This window comes from Chamaea fasciata, unplaced genomic scaffold, assembly GCF_029207755.1.
Source record: "Chamaea fasciata isolate MVZ Bird 193981 ecotype frontalis unplaced genomic scaffold, bChaFas1.0.hap1 SCAF_30, whole genome shotgun sequence".
In the NCBI taxonomy this organism is placed as follows: domain Eukaryota; kingdom Metazoa; phylum Chordata; class Aves; order Passeriformes; family Sylviidae; genus Chamaea; species Chamaea fasciata.
Window position 1 is genome coordinate 2257380 of NW_027094115.1, and position 24897 is coordinate 2282276.

Here is a 24897-nt window from a genome sequence, read left to right on the forward strand (position 1 = left end):
TTTTCCTCCGTGAGGGTGGGAGGAAGGCGGCTGTGGCAGCCCCGGCCTGGAGCGTGGTCCTGCTGGGATGTGGGAGCTGCAGCATCCCCCTGCTGAGTTTCCAAGTTCATGGAAAAGGATTTCAGGCACAAATCCTGACCTGGTTCTAAGCTGCTGTGCTCTTCTCTGCCTGGGAGAGCAGCAAGGGAGGGGAGCATGAACAGGTGACCTGAATTTATCACCGGATTCCAGAGATAACCCCAAGACCCTCACCTCTATCTCAGCTCTGGATCAAGGCAGCAGCCGGCCCCACGCAGGTCCCGTCACTTCAGCAGCGTGGAGGAGCTCTGGGAGAGAGATTTTTCTGTGGGATTCCAGGAAGGGCTGGGGAAACCTCGGCGAGGTGCTGAAGCCCAGGTCAGGAGTCATCCCTGGTTCGGTGATATATTTAGAGCGGGATAATGTAAGCGACAGGAGGGAAAAAAATAAAAAATCCGTGGAGGAGGTGCAGATCCATCCCCTTGGCTGGGAGTTACTGGGTGATCCGAGCCAGGGAACAGATAGTTGGATTTCCCTTATTTCTCCCTTCAAATAAATCACAGCTCCAGAGGCCTTTAAACTCTGCAACATGATCTGTTCCAATAAGGAAGGGAATGAAAGGCTGCGTCTCTCTGGAAGCCTTCAGAGCCATAAATCTCCTATGTACAAACACAGACCAGATTTCCAAGTGCATTTATTTTATTGTATTGTTTTAACAGAAAAATCAAACTGCAATAAACTCCGTCCCTCATTAGCTGTCTCCATATCCAGGCCAAATGTTGCTAACGAATAAAATCAGGACAAAGGAATGTGGATGTGGGTCCAAGGCCTGGCCGGGCGCTGACCCCCCGAAAGGCATTTCCCTCTGAGCCACAGAGGTGTGGGATGAGGGGAGCCAAGGGGGAGGTTCCTGCGCTGCCCATTGCTGCAGGTTTGCTGGGGCTGTCCCCCCAAATCCAGCATCCCCGGCCCTGGCATCCCTCCCGGGCCCCCACCACCGCGGCTGGAGTTTGGTTTGGGGGTTTCCTGCTTCAGTTTGTTGTGGTCCCTGGTGTGCACCCCAAGAGCAGCAGGAGCAGGGGCAGTTTGGGTGGGTGCTCCCCAGGCTCCGTGAGACCCCCCCAGCTGCCCACGTGAAGGGGCTGCAGAATTAGGGCTGAGCTCATCAAGCACAGGGTCAAACCCCAAACTTGCAATCTGGAGTTGTCGGTCGTTAATCATCTGCTGACAGCCCCGAAGGGTCCAGCTGCTCTGAGAGCAGCTCTGGAGGGGGGACAGAGAGCTCAGGGAGGTGCCTGGCAGTGGTGGCAGCGTGGATGGCTCCCACGCCACGGAGCATCCAGCGGGTTTTCCCAAGCCCCCCAAACCTGCCCCAGGGGACACTCTTGGAGGGAGCAGGGCTGTCACATCCCAAACACAGCATCTCCTGTGACTGGGTCTGATCCAGGGAAAAGGCGAAAATCAATCCCGAGCAGCCCGGGGAGGAACAAGGAGCCTGTCTGCAGGATTTATGGCACCGAGCTGGAGAGCCCAGAGCAGCGCCCGCGCCGCGCGGGTCCCGCCTCAGCCCACGGAGAAATTCCTGACTTATTGAATCACATTTGTCATCCCTAAATACATATGCAGGCCCGTGTTTCTGAATCCATAAACATCTTTAACTAACTCCGCTCGGCGAGGCCTCTTTCAGCAGTAATTTATATTTAACTTTTTCCATATGCAGGGCCTGTCGCGTTGGTGTCATTTCCGGGAAAACCGGGGGGGCCCGGGGGGAGCCGGGGGCGCGGGGGGAGCGCGGCGTGTCTTGGCCCGCTGGAGCAGCCCAGCTGCTGGCACGGCGCGAGAAATCCACCCGGCAGAGCCAGTGCTCATTAATCATTTGAACTACTAAACTGCCAGCTCCTTTCAAGATCTTTCAAGAAGTGTTTTCACCCAAAATAGAGTTGAAAACGCGCCGGGCCCTACTTTCAGAGTCTCATCCATCTGGCCATTATGGGGAGTGTCAGGCGGCTCTGACAGACAAGGCTGCTCTGTTCGAGGGGCCCCGGCCCCACAACCTGTCATATCGCGGGGCTGATGGCATCTGACAGCTCCATTTGTACCTCCCTGCGAGATGAAAGGGCTGCTCCCGGCGGCGGGAGAGGGGCAGGAGGGATGGGCAGGGGCAGCCCGGGGTGCCAGCAGCATCCCTGGCACCGCGCTGGCCCCACAGACAGGACACCCCGGTCCCCCGGAGCTGCCCTGGGGCTTGTGGCAATGTGGGGTGTGATCGAAGGCTGGGGGGCTGTGCCCATCGCCCAGCCCCGGCTGTGGTGCTGAGCTCTCCCCGTGCCCTGCTGGCACAGAGCATCCCGGAGCTGCCAGCCCTGGCCTGGCCCCCATGTCCCCCGAACTCACCTGCAGCCTGTGGGTGCTGTGCACACCCTCGGTGCTCAGAGCCGGTCCCCAAACTCAGCACGACAGACCCAGCACCCCGAGGGCTTCCCCCACGGCCAGGAGGGCTCAGGGTCTGCCACGCACCAGGACATCCCAAAAGCAGGGGAGAGCTGCCAAATCCTGGTGCTCCCCTTGGGGTGTTCCTTAGGTAGGAACCCTCCAGGCTGCCCCAGTGCTGCAGGATTTCTGTGCCAGCACAGCAACTTGGAAAAGTTTGGGAACTATCGAGGCAGCAATGGGGACAGAGCACATCTCTGCAGCCAGAGGAGCGGGCGCCCAGCCAGCCCCATCCATCCCAGTTGTTCCCAACTCTAAACCCAGCCAGACTCCGGGAGACTGTGGGAACCCCAGAAGGAAGGAAGGGCTTTTGGCTCCATTTCCATTTTGTCCAGAACACAGCTCTTCTCACCTCCGGGGGGGACTGTCCTCCTCCAGCCCGTTGGATGTCACCAGGATTGTGCAGGGAACGGGAACAAAACCCCACAAAGGCACCACTGCTCCAGCAGAAACAAGGAGTCCCATCTGAAGGAGCTCTGCCCAGAGGACCAGGGCTCCTGGCCTCCGTGCCAACCTCGGTGATGAGCAGCTCCATCCCTCTCATCCAGAGAGAAAAACACAGCAAATCTTTTGGGTGCTTCTCTCTCCTCCCGCTGGGAAGTGCAGAAAAGACGGCGAGGGTCCGGCAAGAAAGATCTTTAACAGTCCCCGTCTCTCTCCTGTCCTTCTCTCTCGGAGCCCCCCAGCCACTCCTCCTGCAGCAGCTGCTCATGGAGAGGTGGCACCAGGACCTCAGGCTCCCACTGGTCCCGTCTTCTTTGGTGCAGCAGCATCTCCCTCTCCCACGGATGGACCAGTGGAGATGCAGGGGCTGCTGTGGTGGGCACCAGCACAGCCCCAAGGGCTGCTGGGGAGCCCTTTGCAGCTGTGGGGGACACAAAAAAGGCCATTTCGGTTCTCTGTTCCACTGAGGGGTCTGCAGGAAGGGTCTACCAAGCCCCAGAAGCCACCAGGTGCCCAGGATGCTGCATCCTTCATCTCCTTCCAAAATTTTCCAGGCCAGGAGGGGTGATCCATGAATTCCGGGACCACAAGGTGTTGGAAGAGGTCACGTTGCACCCTGCACAGTGTCCAGCTCTGCTCAGCCCGTCGGGGCCAGCTCTGACAGCACAGGCTCAGCGTTCCACGGTCACCTTTGGCAAAGGCACGTCCCCTGTGGGTCACATCCTCCTGTCCTGTCTCCTGCACCACGCCGGCAGGTGGGATGAAGTCACGGCAAAGCTGCTCCCGGAGATTTCCATGAACACCTTCAGGAAACACAACGCTCCGTGTAAATCTTTGTTGCTGTGACTGGAGCCACCAGACCCTGCTCTGCGCACGGAGCTGTCAGCTGAGCACCCTCCCCTGCGCTCTCTGGTGAGGTTAGCTGAAATGTCTGTGTGTAAGGATCAGCATCTTCAGTCATTCACCACAACAAACAGACTGTGACCTGGAACACAGGAACCTGTGGCAGGAACGAGCGGGGTCACTGCCACACTCCGGTGTCAGCCTGTGAGAGGGAACGGCCGTGCCTCAGCCCAGGACCGGGGCTTGTCACCTGCCGGGGGCCCTGTGCTGGACTGTCACGCTGGTCAGACACTGCAGAAGAGGGAAACCATGGCCGTGGGTCACACTGGGCACTTCCCACGGGCTCACTGGTGACCAGCCAAGGGCGGGTGTCCTGGGGTGGCGAGGAAGACGTCAGCGTATCGCTACCAAAGCTGGAACCAGAGCTGCCGGAGGATTTGCACCACGCACCAATCCACAGCCAGGGCAGAGGCAGCAGCAGCTCTTCAGTCGTTATCCAGAGGCAGAGGAAAGTCCATCCCATTTGTGGCATTCCTGGTCACTGCAGTGTCCCTGAGGCTTGCCCACACTCTTCTGCCTTTGGCGCCTTGAGGTCTTTGCCCTTCTCCACTCACCTCCTCCAGGGCCTCCTGTCACTTGTGCTGTCCCACTGCTGGCAGTGGCTGGAGGTGAGGCCCACCCCAGGGCAGTGTGGGGCCCTGGGGGGGCTGTGCTCACGGTGCCAACCCCGGTGCTGCCCCGTGTCACCGCCGGCTGCTCCAGCTGCTCCTCCTGCAGGGCTGCAGCCCACAGCCCTGGCACAGGACCTCCGCTGCCATCTCCAGGCTCTGTGCCTCCAGGTCTGCTCTCAGCTCATGCAGCACGAGGTGTGCCCCAAAGCAAAGCCCTGACCCCAGGCTGGGCACGGGGATGCTGGTGGGGGGACAGGAGGTGTCCACGCCACTCTGGCGTTGAGGACAAACAGAGCCCGTGTTCTCCGTGGCTTCCACCAGTGCTCACGTGGGAAGAAAAGCTGCTTTATGCAGCGGAGGAACTTCTCGTCCACCCACCATGGCTCTGCTCTGGCCCAAGCCTCTGCATCCCGGCCTGACCCCTGGGCAGGCTCCAGCCCTCGAGGACACCGTGCTCCGCTCTGGACTCTGAAACGCCTTGTACGTCTGCGGGCAGCCACCTCTGCAGCACCTAAAACACATCGCGGATTTTTTTTTTTTTGCAGGAGAGGAAGGAAAACAACAAGAAAAAAAATGGGGCCTGGCTCTTTCATTCACGTATTTATTGGGCGGGCAGCGTGGCTGTGGTCAGCTGGGCTTCGGGCTTTACAGACGGGGATATTTATAAGGCACGCGGAGCGGCTCGGCGTGTGCGTCCAAGTCATTCCTTCCCCGGCACAGGGTATAATGTTGCCTTTGTTCGGCTGCCTCCGGCAGAGCCGAGCGTGCCGTGCCGCTGGGCCGGGCCCCTCGCCGTGCCCCGGCAGCCCCGGTGCAGCCCCGCTCCTTCCACTCGCACCACGGCCCCGGCAACTGCCACCATAAATCAATAGGAGAGGAGAGCCTGCCAGTTAGACTAAACAAGTGCATTTGCAAGGATTGCTAACCCTCATTAATCACTCTGACAGTCCTAAAAACACATTTCCCCTTTAATGACTGTATTTGGATAATCGGAGCTTTTTCCTTGTGGCGCGGGGTGAGTGACGGTGGGCGCAGCGCCGGCACCGGGGTCACCGGCCAGTCAGGAGCTGCAGGTCCCCGGCAGCTCGGGGCGAGCTGGAGAAGGTGCTGCTGTGCCACGGGGAAAGGAGCCACCAGCACGGCCCCAACGCTGCTGTCCCCACGCCCGACACCCACCGGTGTCCTCCCAGCCCCAGCTGGATTTGAAAAGGTCTTTTTCTGTCTCTCTGCGTTCCCTTTAGGTGACTTTTGCCTCCTGGAGAGGTTTGAAACCTTGCACATTTTTCTGTATAAATGATGCAACACATTAATGCACAGCACATTATGAAAATGGTAATTCAAACCCATACAACTCTAAATTAAGCCATACATTATCCGACCCACTCAGCCATATATTTTGCAGAAAGACAGGATTGAATCAAATCAAACCGAAACTGTGGAGTGCAGGTTGTTAGACAGAATGATTAATAAAGTGCATCCCAGTGCTCTTATTATAAAATGAATTCCGCAATAACCTGGGCATACATTACACAGGGAATTATTTAATGTATTGGCAACACAACTGTTCCCCAGCAGCTCCAGCCCAAGTGTCGCCGCTATCAGATGATACTCGCGGTGTTTACACGGTCTGGCCCCGCTGCTGCAGTCCTTAGGGAGGGGAAAAATATTCCTCGGGGAACCTCCTGCACAGCAGGCTGCATCCAAGCAGCATCCAGCCCTGCCGCGGGTGAAGGACGGCGCACGGGATCGTTTTTGGAGCGGGGACCATCGTGGTGCGGGGCAGAGAGGGGATGGAGCTTTGCTGTAAGGAGGGATGCTCCTGGCAGCTCTGGGAGAAGGCTCTGGCAGGACGAGGGCTGCGCAGCCCCGTGCCCCGGCTGCTCCATGGTCCCGACACCCGGAGCTGGAGATGCTGATTTTGGCACTGGGCTACCACACCTCGAGGCTCTGCGGCATCGTCCTCCCACCCCGTGGTGCCCAGCCACAGCCATGGCCGGGCACAGCGGGACAAAACCCCAGCGCAGGAACCTGTGACAGGCCCCAGGCACAGCCAGGGTTTGTGATGGGGACTGGCCATGCCCGAGCGAGGCCGACAGCGAGCGGCATCACCGCTGGGCGTGGGGACCACGTCCAGGGAGAAGGGATGCTCCTGAGGGACCGGGGGTCTGGACACCTCCCATGCCACCGCAGAGCATGCACTGGAGCTGCACTGGAGCTGCTCTGCCCACCGCCCACGGCACCCTGCTCCACGGCCAGCACCAGCTGCCGAAGGGCTCAGCACCCAGCAGGGACACAGACCAGCCTGGGCCTGGCAGCCCCTTGCTGCTGTGCCCACAGGACAGAGCAAACACTCGCAGCAAAGCCCCCTGTGCCACCCCAGCCCTGCAAACCCCAGGCCCTCACCCAGCAAACATCCCACCTGGAAGGAGCAACACCAGCACGGCCACAGCCAGACCCCAGCCACGTCTGCACAGGGCAAAGAGCGGCCACAGACCCCCCAAACCAGCCTTGGGGAGCTCGGAATGGAGCCAAACTGGCCCCTGGACCACCAGCCTGTCCCACTGCCATAGGGAACCCCGGCTGGGCCCTCCTACCGGCCGCACGCCCGCAGCCACGCTCGAGGCACAGGCAGGGAAATAAAAATCCCTTCGGCAAAAGCAGTCCCTGTTCTCAGCGCATTATTTTTCAGCTCAAAGGACACAAAGGAATTCAAACACAGGGCATAAAGCAATATCGAGAAGGCAATTAACAGGGATTAATTGCGTGACTCACTGAAATGCAACAGGAGCGAGGCAGAAAAAAAGTGGTGTGGGGCAATGGGGCATGCAGGGTTTCAAGGGGGAGCAGGGCCTTGGCCGGGGGTCCCAGTGTTGGAGTAAAAGCGCTTTCCTTGGGGCATGGAGCGGGCTCAGCCCCCCAACACGGCGGGGATGGGGCCAGACCATGTCAGAGCCATCCATCACCCTCCTCCCGGCACAACCACTGAACGGCAGCAGTCAGGACCCCACCAGCTCCCGGCCGTCCTCACACCGAGATCCGGGACCCCGCTTCTACCACAGCCCCAACCCCAAAACTGCACCCCCGGGAGGGGCTGACCGCCCGCTGCCCGCAGCGACCGGGGGGCACCGCTCTGATCCCGCTCAAACGCCTTCTCGAACCTTCCCTGCGCCGCCACGCGCGGGGACACCGGGGGCACGGACACGCGGGGAGGGGGACGGGGGAGCGGAGCCCGCGGGGCCGCGCCCCGAGCGCGCACCCGGGCTGTCGGTGCCGGTCCCGCGGGGCCGCGCCCGGAGCGCGCACCCGGGCTGTCGGTGCCGGTCCCGCGGGGCTCCGGGGCCGGCCCCGCCGCCGCCGCCACCGCTAGATGGTGCTGGGACCCCGCGGCCCCCGCCGGACCCCCGGGCAGGGACGAGACCAGACCAGAGCGTGGGTACAACCAAGAGGCGTTTATTAACAAAATCAGACTTACCGGGGCTCGTCCGCCCGCCCGGGGCCGCCGGTCCTGCCGCTGCGCCCGCCGCTCCTCCGGCCCCCCACCCCGGGGATGGGGGGGACACGCGGGCTCCTGCAGCCCCCGGCGGGGCACGGCCGCGGGGGGAGCACCACGGCCTGGGGTGACCATCACCCGGCCGGCGTCCGCAGCGCACCCCGGCCCCGGACACAGCGCAAAAAGAAAAAAAAAAAAAGAAAAAAATTAAAAAAAAAAATTAAAAGGAAAAAAAAAATTGAAAACCCCAAAGATTAAAAATAAGAAAAAAAATTACCAAAAAAATTACATCTGCAAGTTACAAACGCAGATAACAGAATCCCAGAGCGATAAACGCAGAAGGGGAGGAGGAAAATGCCTTTTTTTGGGTTTTTTTTTTTTTTTTTTTTTTTTGCTTTTCCATGTGTGGCAGAAGTCATGCAAGAATTTCTCAGGGGAGAAATTAAGACGGGGAAGGAAAAAAAAAATTCAAAAGAAACAGAAGGGGAAAAAAAAATCAAAGCCCCACACCTGCAAAGTAAAGAGGGGATTTTTTTTTTTCTTTTTTTCGGGTTTTTGTCTTTTTTTTTTTTTTTTGGACACAGACTTTTGCATACCATTGATTCATTGGTGTATAATGCACTTATATTCCCAGCTTTAAGCTAACATACAGTAATAAATACAGAGTCCAAGGAGGGCGCGGGGGGCTGGGGCTGAGCCGGCCGGGGCCGGGGGGTTACTGATATCCCAAGGCGGAGGCTGACGTGAGTCTTTGGCCGTAGAGCGCGTACGGGGAGTAGTAAGGTCCGGCGGCCGGCAAGGAGGGCACGGGCAGGGCGCCGGCCGTGGGCAAGTGGCTCTTGCCGTAGGGGTGGTACCTGTTTAGTCCCAAAGTGTGTGGGCTCCTCAAGGAGAGCGAGGCCGGTAACGTGTTGGGGCTCCCGGGGGCGGCGGGCGGGAGGTGCAGGTGGCAGGAGGCCGCGGAGCCCAGCCCGGAGGTAGGGTAACCCGCCAAGAGTTTCTCAGCCCCCGGCAGGGCCGTGTGGGTCCGTAGGTGGGTGAGCAGCTCCTCCGAGGTGGCAAACCTCTTGTCGCAGGGTCCGCTGGCAGACACCCAGTTGCATATGTGGGGCAGGGGGTCGTTCTGCAGCATGAAGCCGTAGGTGTAGAGGGGGTGGCCGGGCAGGCTGGGGGTGCCGCTGGAGGAGAGCGTGGTGTGCACCGAGTGCAGGGGGTGCGTGGGGTACACCAAGGGGTATCCGCTCTTGAGGCTGCCGGGGTCGTGCACGCAGCTGGAGCAGTTGCTGGAGCCCAGGTGCGAGGCGCTGTGGTAGCTCAGGCAATACGGGTCCCGGCATAATCCCTGCATGAAGGAGGGCGGCGAGGCCCCGGTGAGCGGGCTGGAGCTGGGCGGTTTGCCCGGCAGCCCCAGCGCCCCCGGCAGCTGGCTGCCCACCAGCCCCGGCTTGGTGGGGTCCAGCCCGGGCACGAACTGGGACGGGTAGCCGGCGTAGGCGCCGACGATGGAGCCGTGGTAGCCGATGCTGGAGGGCGGCAGGGGGAAGACGGAGTGGCCCGGCTTGTAGGGCGACACGGGGGCCACATGGCCGGCGGGCGGCAGCGCGGGGGGCTCCGACTTGCGGCCCGAGGGGGGCTCGCCGTGCGCCCCGGGCTCCACCACCCCGCGCCCCAGCGCCCCGCCCGTCCCCTCGGGGCTGGGCTTGCCGCTCTCGGGCTCCTTCTTCTCCTCGGCGCCCTTGGGGTCGGGGTGCTGCGGCGAGGCCCCGCGGGAGCCGCCGGGCGAGGCGGCGGCGTGCGGGGGGAACGGCGGGCACGCGGCGCTGGGCACCCGAAAGCCGGCCTTGTCCGCGCCGCCCTCCTTGCGCGGCTCCCCGCCGCCCTTCGAGTACGGCTTGAAGCTCGACTTGTCCTCGGCGGGCGCGTCCCCGCTGCCCGGCGGCTTCAGCGCGGCGGGGCGGGCGGACGGCTCCTTCTCGGCGGCGGGCGCGGCGGCGGCCACGGCGTTCAGCTTGGAGGAGGGCGGCGGGTCGGGCTTCCCGATCTGCGAGCAGGTCTGGGCCAGCAGCGCCAGCGGGCTCTTCTTGGCGTCCAGCTGCGGGCGGAGCGGAGCCGGTCAGGGGGGGATCCCGACGGCGCCCCCGCACCGGCCTCCCCCCACCCCCGAACCCCCGGGGCCGGGCCCGGCGCCGAGCCAGGGCGCGGGGATGGGGGGGACGGGGCGGGGGACGCGCCCGGCCGGGGAGAACAGGGACCGGGTGGGGTGGGGGGAGCGGAGCTGCGGCGGCGGCGGGGGAGGGAAAGAACGGGGTGGGGGGAGCGGGGACGCCGGGCTGCGAAGAGCCCGGCCCGGAGAACCGGGAGCGCCGGCCGGGAAAGCCGGGAGAGCACCGGGCTGGGAAGAGCCCGGCCCGGAGAACCGGGAGCGCCGGCCGGGAGAGCACCGGGCTGGGAAGAGCCCGGCCGCGGGAGGACCGGGAGCGCCGGCGGAAAGCCGGGAGAGCACCGGGCTGGGAAGAGCCCGGCCGCGGGAGGACCGGGAGCGCCGGCGGAAAGCCGGGAGAGCACCGGGCTGGGAAGAGCCCGGCCGGGAGGACCGGGAGCGCGGGTCCCGGGCTCCGAGCAGCGGTCGGGGGCGGCGGGCACTGACCTCGATGGGGCTGACGGGCGTGGAGGAGAGCGGCTGGAGGTACTCGGGGTGCAGGAGGTGGCCGCCGTGGGCGCTGAGCATCTTCAGGACGCGGATGGGCAGCCGGCTGGCCTGGCGCAGCGGGTCGGCGGGGGGCGGCCGGGGCGACGGGGCGGCCGCGGCTCCGCGGCTCGGCGGGGTCCTCGGCCGGGGCCCGCCGGGAGCGCCGCTCATTTGGGGCGGGGGAAAGGGGGGGGTGCCCGGGCTCCGCGGGGCCGGGCCGGGCCGGGCGGGCGGCGGAGCGGCGGCGGCGGCGGCCCCGGCGAGACGAAGCCCTTCCCCGGCCCCACCGACACGTCAAATAGCCCCGATGGCGGCCGCGCTCCGAGGGGGCCGGCGCCGCGCACCAATCCGCGCCCGGCCGGGCCCCCGGGGCGGGGAGAGCCGCCGGTGGGGGGGGCGAGCCGCCGCCGCTCCGCCGCCACCGCCCCGCGCCGCCGCGCGGGGGAGAACCGCGGCTCCGGCCCCGGCTCCAGCGGCGCCGGCTCGCAGGGCACGGCACGGCACCGTGCCGCTGGCACAGCTCGGCGTGGCACGGCATGGCACGGCATGGTGCTGGTGGTACGGCATGGCATGGCACTGCTGGCACAGCTCGGCATGGCATGGCACTGCTGCCACAGCTCGGCATGGCAGGGCGTTGGTGGCACGGCTTGGCATGGCACTGCTGGCACACCTTGGCATAGCTTGGCTGGAACCCCTACGCAGGGCACAGCATGGCACTGCTGACACACCTGGGCATGGCTGACACGAGATGCCACAGCCTGGAATGGCACAGCACGGCTCGGCTGGCGCAGCACGGCCTGGCACTGCTGCCATGGCGTGGCTTGGATAAGATCAGCCTGGCACAGCTTGGCACCGCACGGCTCATCACCCCAGTGCCAGTGGCTCCTGCACCCAAACCTGCACCCCGTGCCTGTGTCCTGCCAGCGTCCTGACCCTGCAGCAGCACCTGTGCCCCATCCCAGTGCCACCCAAGGCAGGGGGCTGACCTTGGCTCAGGGCTCTCACAAAGTGGCAATTCCCTCCCGAACCTTCAACTCCCAGGCAGTTTCTCCTTCCTTTGGTTTGCTGAGTCCTAAAAATCTTCAGGTGCCAGTGCAGGCTGCTGTATAACTAATTAACTCCCAACAATTAACTTCCTATTTCTAGTTACCTTTTCCAGACATCCTTGAATTAATTTCGCAAACCCTTGAGGCTTCAGTTTTGCAGGGGGCTGAAAACCAGCCGAGCTCAGCCAGGCTCTGTCCCTGAGGAGCCAAGGCAACGGATAAATCCTGGAGCTCTGTCCAAGTGATGTCCTGCATGTGAGGCTGTGGGGTCCTGGTGGGGTGGGAGCTCCTTCCCTGGCTCTCCTGGGCTTCAGGGGACATGTGCAGTGGGATGGGGATGTGGAGTGACAGGATGAAATCGTGGGGGCCGGGATGGGATGAGAACTGAGGACCCTTGGCCTAAAGAAAGGCGATGTGGGGCGAGGTGCCCATTCCAGCCCCACCTCCGCCCTCCCCGGGTTTGTGTTTCAGGTCCCTCCTGCCTACCCAACAAGGGAAAGGGGAAAGGGGGAGAGACAGACACCTCTAATTAATCATATTAACTCCTGACAGATGCTTTATGTTCCAACAATGTTGCTATTATTAAGTTCATGTGCCCACCCCTCTCCGAGCCCGCTGCTCCGGGTTCTGGGAAAAAAGGCTTTGCTGGATTTCCCCAGCGAGTGCTGGCATCGCCCAGCGCAGCCTGACATCCAGTCCGGCTTGTCCAACCACTATCAATCACAGCCAGGGTCAGACCTGTCAATTGCCCCTCTTTGTGAGGCTTTTTCCTTCTCTTTTTTTTCGCTCTCCCGAAGCCGACCGCAAGATTGATTCAATCCGGACAGCGGGATGTGAGCGGAGAGGCGCTGCCGCTCAAAGGGGCCATTCAAGGAAGGAGGAAACAGAAAAAAAGGCTTTCCTCAAAGTCACCCGGGTTGTTGGCCAACAACAACACGGCCTTCATAGGGTAACCTCCAGTCAGGTGGGACGAGTGCGTAAGAGCAGCGGCGACGCCGCCGGGGCGCAGCCGGGGCACGGGGCAGCGACACCCCCGGGGCTGTTTGTCCTTCCCCCAGCCTCGGGTCATGCCCAAGGCCTGATCCTGCCCCGCTGCTGGCACACAGAGACCGTTTCTGGAGCATTCCTGTGTTGTGTGTGCTGGATTGAAGCTTCATCAGAGGGGTGTCTTGGGTAATGGTGAATCTCACTCCATGCTCCTGCCCTTCCCAGCACCAGTTGGATCCTTTGCTCTGAAATCCACGAGAGTCCTGTTTTTGTTAAGGAGAACAGTGACCAGAGGGGGGAAGGTTAAACATCCCTGTTCCATGTCCAGTTCTGCTCCATGACAAGCCCCTCTCTGCTCAGAGATTGCACAAGCTCAAATAAAAGCAGCCAGACCCTTGCCCAACAAAAATAACACCAGCAGCAAAGGAAAAGCAAAATATTTGGAATGGAAGCAAAGCCAAAGAAGATCAGAAGCCTCGGGGAGCACTTTCACCAATGACTGATGATGTTTTCATCCCCAAGCAGGACTTGCCCCACCTGGGCTGCCATTCAGGAGGTTTGATTTTGCCAAGGACGAGTTCAGAGCTCTGATGAAGCCCAGGGACTCCGACGTCTTTGTGGCCTGTGAAGCGAGGCCGGGGAAGAGGGAATTGGGTTCTTGTTTACCTTCAAGATCTTCCAGGAACTTGGGATCAGTCTGAGCAGGCAGTTTCCTGTCCCATGGCCCTGGCATCCTGAGTGCCACGGGGTGCAGAGCAGGCAGGATGGAGAGAGGGATCCGAGCGCTGCAACCTGCACGGAGAACTGTGGTGGGATATGAAAAGACATGAATTTAAATCGCTGTAACTCTCCTCTGCTGGCTTTGACTGGAATAAATCCCTCCTCTCTCATTGCTGCTGGACACAGTTAAAGGGAAAACAGGATAAGGGCAGCTGGGGGGGTGTGGGGGTCAGGCACCATCTCCCACCTGCGCAGGGCAGTGAGAGGACAAATGCCCTGAGGGACAGGGCAGAGGGACAGCCCGGGGTCCCTGGACGTGTCTCACGGAGGTTCCAGCCAGTGTGGGGGGAGCTGGGGGTGGCTCCAGCCCCCACTGCGGGATGGGGATCCAAGGCACATCCCAAATCCGAGCCTGTATCTGCCCCTCAGTGCCCGTCGTTCTGCCTTTCCGCAGGTAAATCCTCCCTGGCCCCCCCGCAGCCCCTCCAGCTGCTCCGTGCAGGCAAATCCTTCAGAGTCAGCGTTTTCCCTGCCCTGCTCCATCCCCGAGTCCCTCCACTCCCCACGCAGCACCAGCCCGGGCCTTGCTTTTAGCTGCAGAACAAGTGCATAAAAATGATCTTATTTATTACAGGAGACATGTTTTAAAACAACTGACAAAATTGCAAGATGTAAAACGACAAGCAAGTGCTTTTTCTTTTTTAAGCCCGTATAGACTCCTGGCAATGATAAAAATAGTGTTTTCTTTTTTAAAGTTGGAATTAATCTTTCTTTCCAAAGCAATCACGTAGCAGGAAAAGCAGGAAGACACTTGGATATTAACTGATCCTCGCTGGTGATGGTTAGTTATGGAATGGCCGGGACTCGCTTCCCTCCGCAGAGCCATTAACGCTGCGAACATTAAAGCAGAAAAAGGTGAAGGGTTTTTTTTCCCCCCTCCCCTGCTCCCTTGATGTGTGACTAACAGCTGCTTTTCTGTGTGACAAAGCAGTGGGGTCTTCCTGTTGTTGATGTAATGAAGCTGTTTCCTGGTGGGAAATTCTACGGGATAAATTGCAGGAGGGGGGAGGAGAACATCCCACACTCACCAAAGAGCTCCGGGGGGAAGGAGGGAGGGGGGAGCTCAGGTGGCCAGGGCTGGCCCGGGGTCACCGTCACTTCCCTGCGGCTTTTTGGGGAGTTTCGCCTGTTTATCTCCAGGTTTTCTGCCCTGCCATCAGAGTGAGGGTCCGCACAGCCCTGGGGTGTCGCCAGGACAGTTTGGGGTGTTCTCCCTGCCGACCCCCGTGACAACCCCGTGCTGCTGCCACAGAGCTCCCGTGCCTCAGTTTCCCTGTCTCTGATGGGGGGGTGATGGTGACCCCCCAATCTCCATCACTGTCAGCACTGGAACCCCCCAAAATCGCTGTGGGGTTCCCTGTGCTGGCACTTTGGGGGATCAGCCCTCAGTGGGTTCATTGAGTCCTCAGGCACCCACAAAAAAATTCACCTTCACCCCTGGCTTCCTTTTTTTTTTCTTTGCCAGTATTAGTTAATTAAACTATGCAAATGAAACCAAGTTAATTTCTATAATACCAGGGCCAGAGTCTCAAACCATTCAGTGCAGCTCATCTGGCACGTATGTCACAGAAAATGTTTGGAGCAACTCTAATAAAAATGAAAAAGGCTGTAAATCAAGTTTAATTTATTCATTTTCTGTATGGTATGAAAGCATGCCAAAATCAGATTATTTATGAGCCCTTCATAACAATAGGCATTTTTATTGGTTGCAAATGACAAAAGGGGTTCTCAGAGGGATTTTTTTTTCTTCTTTTAAATTTTTTTGAATGCCTCTTCAGAAACATTTATTTTTTTGGACTCTATGATCTCAAAGAAAAATATTTAATCATTGATACAGTAAAAATAATTTATATTTTGATAGTGAAAAACACATCAGTCTTTAAAACATAAATAGACAGAGCTAATCCAGCCCAAAGGCTCAGGCGAATTCTACCCCACAGGTTAGAGGAAAAGGCTGTGATTTATACCCACATCCTTAAATTTCCCATTAAGACCATAATCCCCTGTAAGTCTTTCACAAAATGTCTGAGCCACTTGCTTTTGCTCTTGCTTTTCCAGCCCCTTTGGTGGGTCGGGGCCGCACACCTGCTCTGTGCACATCATCACACGCCCACACTCACCTCGAGGTGACTTTCTGTGCCCGTCCAGGGTGATTCACAAACTCTTGGTGTGGATCCCAGTCCCTGGGAGGAGACCCAGCAGGTGGGGCAGGTAGTGCACCCCGACCCCAAAAATCACCCCCAAACCGACTGTGGGTTGGTTCTGCCTCTCCTTCCCAGCACCTTTCTACCATCTCTCGTCCATTCAGTGGCACAGTTGGACCCAGAGCTGTGTTTGGGGACGGGCTGCACACCCAGGGCAGGTACCCCAGACCACCTGGACTGGCCTGGGATGCTCTGTCGGTGTCGCCGGTTCCACCTGAGGCTGCCCCCCTGCTGGCCCTGGGGACAGGGACAAGGTGCTGCGGGAACGGCCAAGCCCCCAGTGTGGCACTGCACTGGCCTGTGACAACCAGAGGGCCACGTCCCTCCTCTCCTTTAGCGGGGGAATTACCCAGGGCCCCCCAAAGGCCCAGGGGCCGAGGAAGGGCACCCCAGGAACAAGGTGGGTGCCAGGGACAGCGTCTCCATGGTGGGGACAGTGCTGGGGACAGCCCGGGGGGAAGCCCTGTCCTTGGGTGTCCCCCTGCCTGTGACATCACGGCCACAGCCCCCGGGCGGCAGGAGGAGGCAGGGGCACCCCAAAACTCCTGTGCAGGCAAACAAAAGCCTGGCTGGGCCGTGCAGGGGGGCTCGGCTTTGCCGGAGGGCTCCGGGTGAGGAGAGGCACCGTCTCCTGCAGGAACAGGAGCTTTCTGTGCGCCGGTCCTGCCCGGCCTGGGAATCAAAAACCACCGAGAAGAGAAAAGAGGGAACCCCCTCCCCGGGAGAATTAGCATCCAGGATCTGTCAGTCACTGGGAGCTTTTGGTAAAAGGGGCCCCTTGTCAACCTCTGCCTTTGATGTGACTGGGACGGAGGTGCTCAATTAAAAGCCTATCAGTCTGTAAGTAAATCAACGCCTATCAGGCTTGTCACATCAAACAAACGATTATTGCACGAACCCGCCCACCCCATTAATCTGGCTGTTCCTTCTTGACAGCTCAGGGTCAGGGCACTGTAAATCCTGCACTGGATTGCAGCCACCTGGAGCAGGATTAAAGCAGCCCCGCAGCATGTGCTGCTGCACCCAATTACTCCCTGGCCGCGGGAGGCTGCGCTCGGGGCCGCCCGTGGGCGTGGGGTGCCCACCAGGGCTCGGATTGGCGAGGTCACAGCCGGTGTCACCATGGTTTTGTGGTGCCACGTGGCCGTCGTGGCACAGGTTGGGTTGTGCTGGTTCCGGGGATGCTCTGCTGTGGGGAAGGGAGAGCTCAGCACCCGGCCCGGGCTGCTCAGCACCAGGAGCTGCCAGCGCCGAGAGAACGTGGGAGCAGCTCCTGGCTGCTCTGGGAGGTCGTCATCTCCAGGGATGGTCACACACAACCCCACAGCCACACCTGGAGGGTGGACATTCACACGGGGCTGGTCCAAACCCTGATGTGCTCCGGGCAGTCACAGGGACACCCATGACCAGAGCAGGGATTGGCCTCGGGGAGCCTCTGGGAAACTCTGGAAGGGAAAGGAACCATCAGGCTGAGCTTTCAAGTGCTCCTTGGGTCTGGATTAGCAGCAGCAGACGTGGGGACAGTGTCTGCCCACGAAGACAAGTGGGGTCAGCAGCCCTCATGCTCGGGTGCAGCCTGTGCTGGCAGGGCTGTGCTGGGGGAGGAGGCCCGGCCTCGTCCCAGAACAAGCCGCGCTATTCAAGGGGAGGCAGGAGCCCAACTCCCCTGAAAAGTCTCAGAGCTGCGGTGGGAGCAGCCTCGGGGCAGCCGGAGCTTGTGATCCCTGGGCAGAGGATTCTCACAGAGGGAAAGCCAAGTCCCGCATCACATGAGGGCTGTGCCACGGAGTGTGGAGAGCCCTGGGCAGGCTGGGTTTTGGGAAGGGGTTCGGTGCTCCCGTCCCTCCGAGGGCTCTGCTGTCCCCACGGCCTGGCTGTGCCCAGAGGGGACGGGATGTGTCCCTGGGGCTGTGGGGGCTCAGGGGCCCAGGCGGTGCCAGGCCAGCAGCATGCCCGGGGTGGCTGGTGACCCGCAGCTGCAGGAGGCTGTGCAGGAGGGAGGGCCCGTGCTCTCCTTCTGCCCAGGCCTATTATTAGCATTTTCCCTCTCCCGCCGAGCCTGGCGCCTCCTGATGCCGCTCTGGCTGGCGCTCAGGGCGGGAGCTGTGGGCCGGGGCTGCCCTCCTGTGCCAGGGACTGACGCTGGCCCCGAGGGCTCGAGGAGCTCGCCCTGCAGTGATGGGCTGCCTTTTGGGGCTGCCCTCCCTGCCCCAGGGTCCCCATTTCCAGTGCCAGGGGTGTCTCTGAGTGGGGGCACCCCTCAAAGCAGCGCGCTCAGCACTGGGGGGAACGAGGGGTTTTACACAGCTCAGCAAAGAAACCGAGGCTGCTGCGGCCTGGTGTGGGGAGGGGGCAGCTGGGACAGTGGGGCTGTGCCAGCAGTGGTGACACCACACAGCAGACAGACTGTCACCGTGCCACGGTTGATACGGTGACACCGAATCTCCGCCGATAAGCGGCGTCACCTCGGCAGGGAGAGCCGTCACCGCTCACCCGCCCTCAGCTCTCCCACCGCGTCAAGCAACACCTGCTGTCCCTGGGAGATAAACCCCCCGCGTCCCCCGAGCCCTGCTGGCCCTGCCCGGCCCCAGCCCCGTGCTGGGAGATGCTCCAGCTGGTGGGGAGGGAGGGAAGCGAATTCCTCCTCTGTCTCCCACTGTCCCATCCCAGCGTGGGGACAAGTGTCGCGGGGGCACGACCGGGGGGATCTGGCCCTGAGGAGTTTATCTCCCACGCATGATCAATGCCGAGTTTAAGTAAGGTTTATTGGTATCTGTAATTTAACATGACATATTTCTAACACGAATTACTCTGAGATCATCGCGTGCATAAAATATGACAGGAATCTTTTAAGTGCAAGCATAGTTCTCAGTTAATTTAATAACTGAGATGGAAAATGGAATAGCATTAAATTTAATATTTTACATAATGCTCCTACACTTCCTTCACTTGCTGCTGGCATCATTTGTTTTCCCTTCTTCCTCATTTACAGCCCACTCAGCCCAAATTGTCCTGGAGCCTGGCCAGGGAGGGAGGTGCTGACCCCTGGAAGGGCCACAATGAGCGGCCAGAGCTGCTCCCAGCTCTCCCCCGTGCTGTGGAAAGGAGCTGGGATGCTCTGGCCCACCTTGGCTCCCCAGGGACGGGGCTGCTGCGGTGCTCTCCGGGTACCTGGGTGGTGGCACGCCCTGAAACGCCAGCGGCCCCGAGAATCCCCCAGGACACCGTTCCCGGGGCAGTGGCCCGTGCGCCACGCCGGGTTTTGTGCGGGCCGTGGGGTTTGGGAGCCCGCGCTCTGCAGAGGGGATCGATGCAGCTCTTAGCCTTGTCCCTTCCCATTGAGCCTTGGTGGTGATTTAAGGGGCTCCGGTGGCGCGGCGCTGCCGCCGCGGACAAGGTGTTAACACCGATCCGGAGGGGCTGCGAGGGGCCCGGCGGGCTCCGGCCCTCCGGCCCTGTCGGCTGCGGTTCGGAGGGTCCTGAGGCCGCGCTGGGAGCGGGGATCCCCGGGGGGGTCCGGCGGGGAGGGGCGGCCGGAGCTGCCGGCTCTTTATCGGAGAGCAGCAGAGCCTGACAGCGCCGTAACTCTCTCCTCCTAAGGAGATGAGCTTGCAATAAAGCAAGGAGCGCATTAGAGGTAACGAGACAAAATGGCAGGGTTTGGAAAGCCCGGCAAAGCAATAATCCAGGCTGGAACAGAGAGAGCACTCAGCTCACCCCTGCTCCTGGAAACGCTGCCAGAACAGTTCTTTACTGTGACTTGGAAAGTCTCGGCCGCGGGTTTCAACACCTCGCGCTCACACCACATCATGCAAAAGTTAATTCTACTTTCAGGCTGATGTCAACATTCCCCTTTATTGCCACAGCGAAATGTGAAGACTACATTAATTTGCATTTGCTGCGTGCAAGTAACGTGTTCCAGATAATCACAGTAACTCCTCTAAGGTATAGACGAGAATTTCCTGGATAACGTGCAGGATGGAAAAAGCCGATGGGCTCCAGGAGAAGGAAACGCCATTGTGTGTTTTCATAACTCCACCTGGAAGCAGCACAGCCCAGGAGTGCAGGCTGCAGCCCTCGGCTGGGCCGGCTCCCCTCGCTGTGGAGAGGGTGATTCGGGGCCTGGGCTGGGCACTGGCACCCACTTGCTCCCCCAGGGCTCTGTGGGGTGTGAGGAGTGACCATGGAACGCCAGGGGAAGGGAGATTCTGCTCCCAGACAGCTCCTAACACCTGGCAGCCGCTTCTCCGCATAACAAACAACCCATTGCCAACTGCAGGCCAAAGGAAAATATTGCTTTAAGCAAAGTGCTGGAAACATGGATGCTCCTGTCTGGGACGGTAACGACTCTTTGTCCATGAGCTGGGAAATGAACGGAGCCCCAGGTGCCCTCGCAGGAGCTGCCTCGTGCCCCACAGTAAATAACTGGCCCCAGCTCAGAGGATGCTCCCGCACCTGGGCTGAGATACGGCGGCCAGGGAATGGATTTTCCATCTCCCCTGAGCAACGGCGTGCCCCAGCCCATGGCAGTAGTCGCACATCACGGCCAAAAGCTCCCCAAACCCACGGCTGGCCTGCAGGAGCTCATCCTGGAGGTGCTGCAGGGAGAGGCAGGACCCTGGGCAGCCTGGCCGGGGCTCAGGGCTCAGCGCTGGGGCTGGGCAGGGGGCAGGGGACCCTCCAGGGGGGATCCAGGTGGGATCCACGCTGTGTCCCCTCCCCAGGGCTGCGCTGGCCACACGCCTGGCACTGAACCGTGTGCTGGGATGCAGCAGTGGCGTGTGGGAGCGATGAATTCATTTCCATTTATGATCTGTTATGATGATACCCCTGAAGGATAAAAGTCTATACATAATAATCTCCCTCTTCAGCTTTGTTAACAACTTCAATTAACAGGGAGCTGTGTAATGCTTCATCAGCCGCTCGGATTACAGATGAAATTAAGCCATCATATTTATGAACTACGCAGTGAGTTCGAGGAGGACTCCACATATTTTACATTTAATAACTTGCCCTCTCATTTTATTTATAACGTTAATAATGATTTGGTGGCCGCTTTGGGGGGGGAACAGCAATGACAGAGCGAGGTGGCCTGGTGGGAGGGAAGTTCTGCAGGGCTCTCCAGGGCCCGGCCATGCCCCTCCCGCCTCTGCTCCCACCCCTTTGATTTTCCATTAAATCCCCCTCTGAACACAGCGGCTTCTCCATGGAATTGCTTTCCACTCAGCGCTTTTAAAGCTGGGATGAGGATTAATGATTGAATCCTGCACCCACCAGCCGGGGCATTGGCAGCCCAGTGGGCCCTGGGTCCGGGGTGTCACAAGGTTTGGGGACATTCCAGAGGTCCTGATGCCCCAAGGGAGGATGGATGCCCAATGCTTCACATGGAGGGACAGAGCTTTGCCATGGGAAAAACCAGAAATATCCTTCCCTAACGTAGGGAGCTGTGGGAGAGCTTCCCCTGCACATCCCACTTTTTCCCACCCTGTCAGGCCGCACCGGGGTCTGCGGGCTGGTTTTGGGGTCGGATCCCTGCCAGGGAGCCCCATTGTCACACCCCTCTGTGACCTGGCTGGGGACACAGCACACCCTCCCCGGGCCTGTCTGCAGCCCTGGCACAGCCAGGCTGAGCAAGGTTAATTAATCTGAGCAGAGACTGAAGCCCCAAAGATGGGGAGCAGCACGTTGAAAGATGATGCCTGGCAAAAATCATTAGAGGCATCTTTCAACAATCCATACACCGTTATCGATCCTGTTATAGATCATGTTCCTTTCCCCTTTTTTGCAGGATCTTCTGGATCAATACGGCAAGTGCATTGAGACTGTAGCAACACATTTAAAACCTTATAAAAGGTTATTTAGTTGCTAACAGTGCAGCAGTTTCTGCAAAGCCTGCCAAAAGGTTACAGCTTTTTGGGCATCATAAATTACAGGCGACAGGGAAAAAAAAGTAAGTGCGGTTTTCTTTATTGTCTGGGTGATGGATGGGCTCCTGAACAAGACACAAAATACATCATATCACCTTTAATGGGACCACATTTCTGTAGCCATAACTCACAATTTTAAAATAGAAAATGGTGAAATATGGCGTTGTATATTCCACTCCTGACATATTTATGAGTCCTTCCCTTCTTATAAATACAGTGATTGCTATTTCAAAGCAGCACGTCAGGTATGAGCAGAGCACAAACAGCTGGAGCGAGTGAAAAATTATGGCCAGAGTTGGACATTTTCAAAAAGTCTCTCTAGCAGCAGTAAATTTACAATGTTTGCACTAACTGTTATTAAAACCAAATCCATATCTTGGCAACAGGGCTCCAGCTGGAGTGACGGTGCCGCTGACAGCCGGGGGCTGCTCCTGGGGAAGGGTCAAAACCTCTGGGGGGGCCGGGGGTCCCGCAGGGGCAGAGCCTGGGGCCAAACCTCTGATGGCTCCGGGAGCTGAGCCCCACCCGGGCACCAAACGGCACCGAGGGGAGGGGAAAGGAGGATGGAGCTGGGACGGATGAGGATGGAGCTGGGATGGAGCTGGGATGGAGCTGGGATGGAGCTGGGATGGAGATGAGGTGGAGCTGGGATGGAGGTGAGGATGGAGCTGGAATGGAGGTGAGGATGGAGCTGGGATGGAGCAGGGATGGAGCTGGGATGGAGATGAGATGGAGCTGGGATGGAGGTGAGGATGGAGCTGGAATGGAGCTGGGATGGAGCAGGGATGGAGCTGGGATGGAGATGGGATGGAGATGAGGTGGAGCTGGGATGGAGGTGAGGATGGAGCTGGGATGGAGCTGGGATGGAGGTGAGGATGGAGCTGGAATGGTGCTGAGGATGAAGGTGAGGATGGAGCACCGTCACTCCCGTGTCAGCTGCAGCCCGAGAGCACCAGGCTCCAGCTCCGGCCTCTCTGGGTTTATCCCAGGGTTTGATGTGACTCCATCCCACGCCTCCGCTCCGCTCCTGGATCATTATTTCCTTTCACTCGGCGAGAGGCTTTCACCAGCAAATGCCTCGGAAGAACTAATCCTGCCAAGAGCCCTCCTGAGCACCCCTCACCCCTGGGAGCAGGGGGAGCTCCCCGGCCTCATTTAGGCACACAAAAGGCCTCTAATTAGCTTTTTGTTTAGTCCGATTATGACTGTGAGTTTTGACCTTTCAAAGTGATTAGCTTTTGAAGTGAACTCATTTGCATAACATCGGTTTCCAAACTACATCTGCAATCTGGGATCAGACTTTTTGTTGTTGCTGTTCACTCTTTTTTTTTTTTTCTCTTTAACAGCAGCCAGGCCGCGGTTTTTCTCAAAGGACGAGGCTCTGCTCCTGCCCTTTGGCATCTCCAGGGCTCTGGCGCACCCAGTTTTGGGGCATCCAGGCTTTCCAGTCCTTTCCCAAAGCTCTGCCTCTGCCGCTGCTGGAAAACCGCACTGCCCTGGAAGATGCTCACCTGCATCCTGCTGTCACCACCAACGCGGGGCCCACCCCAGCTCCCGGGGACCCCCAGGGAAATCCTGCAGTCCTTCCAGCTGGACTCCAAGCTCCCTGTCCGGCCATCCTGGCCCAGCAGCCGCCACAGCCACGGCCAAGGTCACCCCGGAGCCCGGGGGGACAAAGGGCTTTAAAACGTTCTTTGTGGCAGCTAAATTCAAAACTCTTTATCGCCATAAACATTCTTTTATCTGGGCAAAGCCCTCCAGAGGTGCGTTTTATTACCCAGGGTTATTAAACAAAAACTCCCCGATAATGAGGAGAGCTGATCTCCGCGGTTGCCGTCGGGGGACGGGGGGACCCGGCCCTGGCTGTAATCAGCGCTGCGGGCCGGGGCTGCCGCGATCTCTGCCCGCGATTGTCCCGTCCCCCCTCCCAGGCCAATAACAGACTTTGGACGAGTCTTCTTGGCGAGAATCTCCGGTACAACAGCTCAGGGCTTGGGGGGCTTCGGGGGGTCCAAAGGTTCTGGAGATAAGAGCCCCCCTCGCCTTTTCCCCCCTTGAGAGAAGGGCCGAGGGCTCAGTGCAGCACCAAGACCCAGGAAACGCTGACTTTGCTCTGGAATAAACCCTTGTGTGGGCAGAGGCCAAGCTGTGCCCACTCTGCCCAACCCCACCCGGGTCCTGGAGCCCCCCAAACCCACCCACGACCTCCTGCCCAGGCAGCAGCTCCAGGGCTGAACCCCCCCGGCCCCCATCCCTGTGGGACAGACGGACAGACTGCCCCCCTCCCCGGCCCAGCAGCTCCTTCCCCCTCCTTTCCCCCTCCGCAAAGCAGGCCTGTAATGTTTTGCTCCCTGCACACAGCCGAGGAGCTGTGCGCCGGCTGCTCGGCTTTATAACATCCCTGTTTCCTGGCCTGCCTTTATTACATCTGCTCTTTGGGGTATGGGGTTATAAATTGGGCATGTGATGACGTGCAATCACTAACTGCAAAGCCAATACATTTCTGCTGCTACAGCAGCAAGACAAATAAAGGTGAGCGGGGGAGGCTGGCCGGGCTCTGACAAAGGGAGACACACGGCCCTGGGAACTTAAACCCTGACTGGGGATCCAGTGTCACCCCAGCTGAGCCTGTTTGCTTTCCGGGACAATGCCCTTGGCTTTTGGGAACACTTTTGGCTTTCACTACAACGCCCAAGTGCACCTGCAGCTGTTTTTTGGGATGCCTGGGGCCTGGCACTGGCTGTGCTCCATCCTGCCCCAGCAGCACATTCCCGGGGGCTCCCTGGGCACAGGAGCAGCATCACGCTGGTGTCAGCCCAGCTGGCGTGAGCTGGATATTAGGAAAAATCCCTTCATGGAAAGGTGAGCACTGGAAGAGGCTGCCCAGGGCAGTGCTGGTGTCACCACCCTTGGGAGTGTTCAAAACACGTGTGGATGTGGCACCTGGGGACGGGGATTAGTGGTGAAGGTGGCAGTGTCAGGTTAGCAGTTGGACTTGGCCATCCTAAAGAGCTTTTCCAGTTCAAATGGTTCCACAATTCCGTGATCTCAGGAGGGCAGAGCCCTGCCTGCTGCAACAGGAACACTCTGGCACCTTCACTCCCCCAGGAGGGACCTGGCACACCCCTGCCCCTGCCCCTGCAGGACCCCCAGCCCCTCTCTCCGTGTCCAGATCTGCTGCTCCAGGTGCTTCACCCAGGCAGGTTCCACACCTGGGACTGCCCAGGGCTGGAACGAGGCTTAAACCAACCCAGATCCAGCCTGGTTTTGATCTGCAGCTCCCAGGTGCTTCATGTCCAGCCAGGCAG

At 59.6% G+C, this 24897-nt stretch overlaps 1 protein-coding gene across 1 annotated transcript; it reads right to left on the reverse strand.

Annotated features, from left to right (window-relative positions):
- Positions 1-8508: 8508 nt before the first annotated feature.
- ZNF703 (zinc finger protein 703) lies at positions 8509-10935 on the reverse strand. Its single transcript, XM_066206208.1, has 2 exons — positions 10604-10935; positions 8509-10048 (listed from the first exon to the last, which is right to left on the reverse strand). The coding sequence occupies exons 1-2, from the start codon at positions 10814-10816 to the stop codon at positions 8672-8674; spliced, it is 1590 nt and encodes a 529-aa protein (XP_066062305.1). The 5' UTR covers positions 10817-10935; the 3' UTR covers positions 8509-8671.
- Between the last annotated feature and the right edge of the window lie 13962 nt (positions 10936-24897).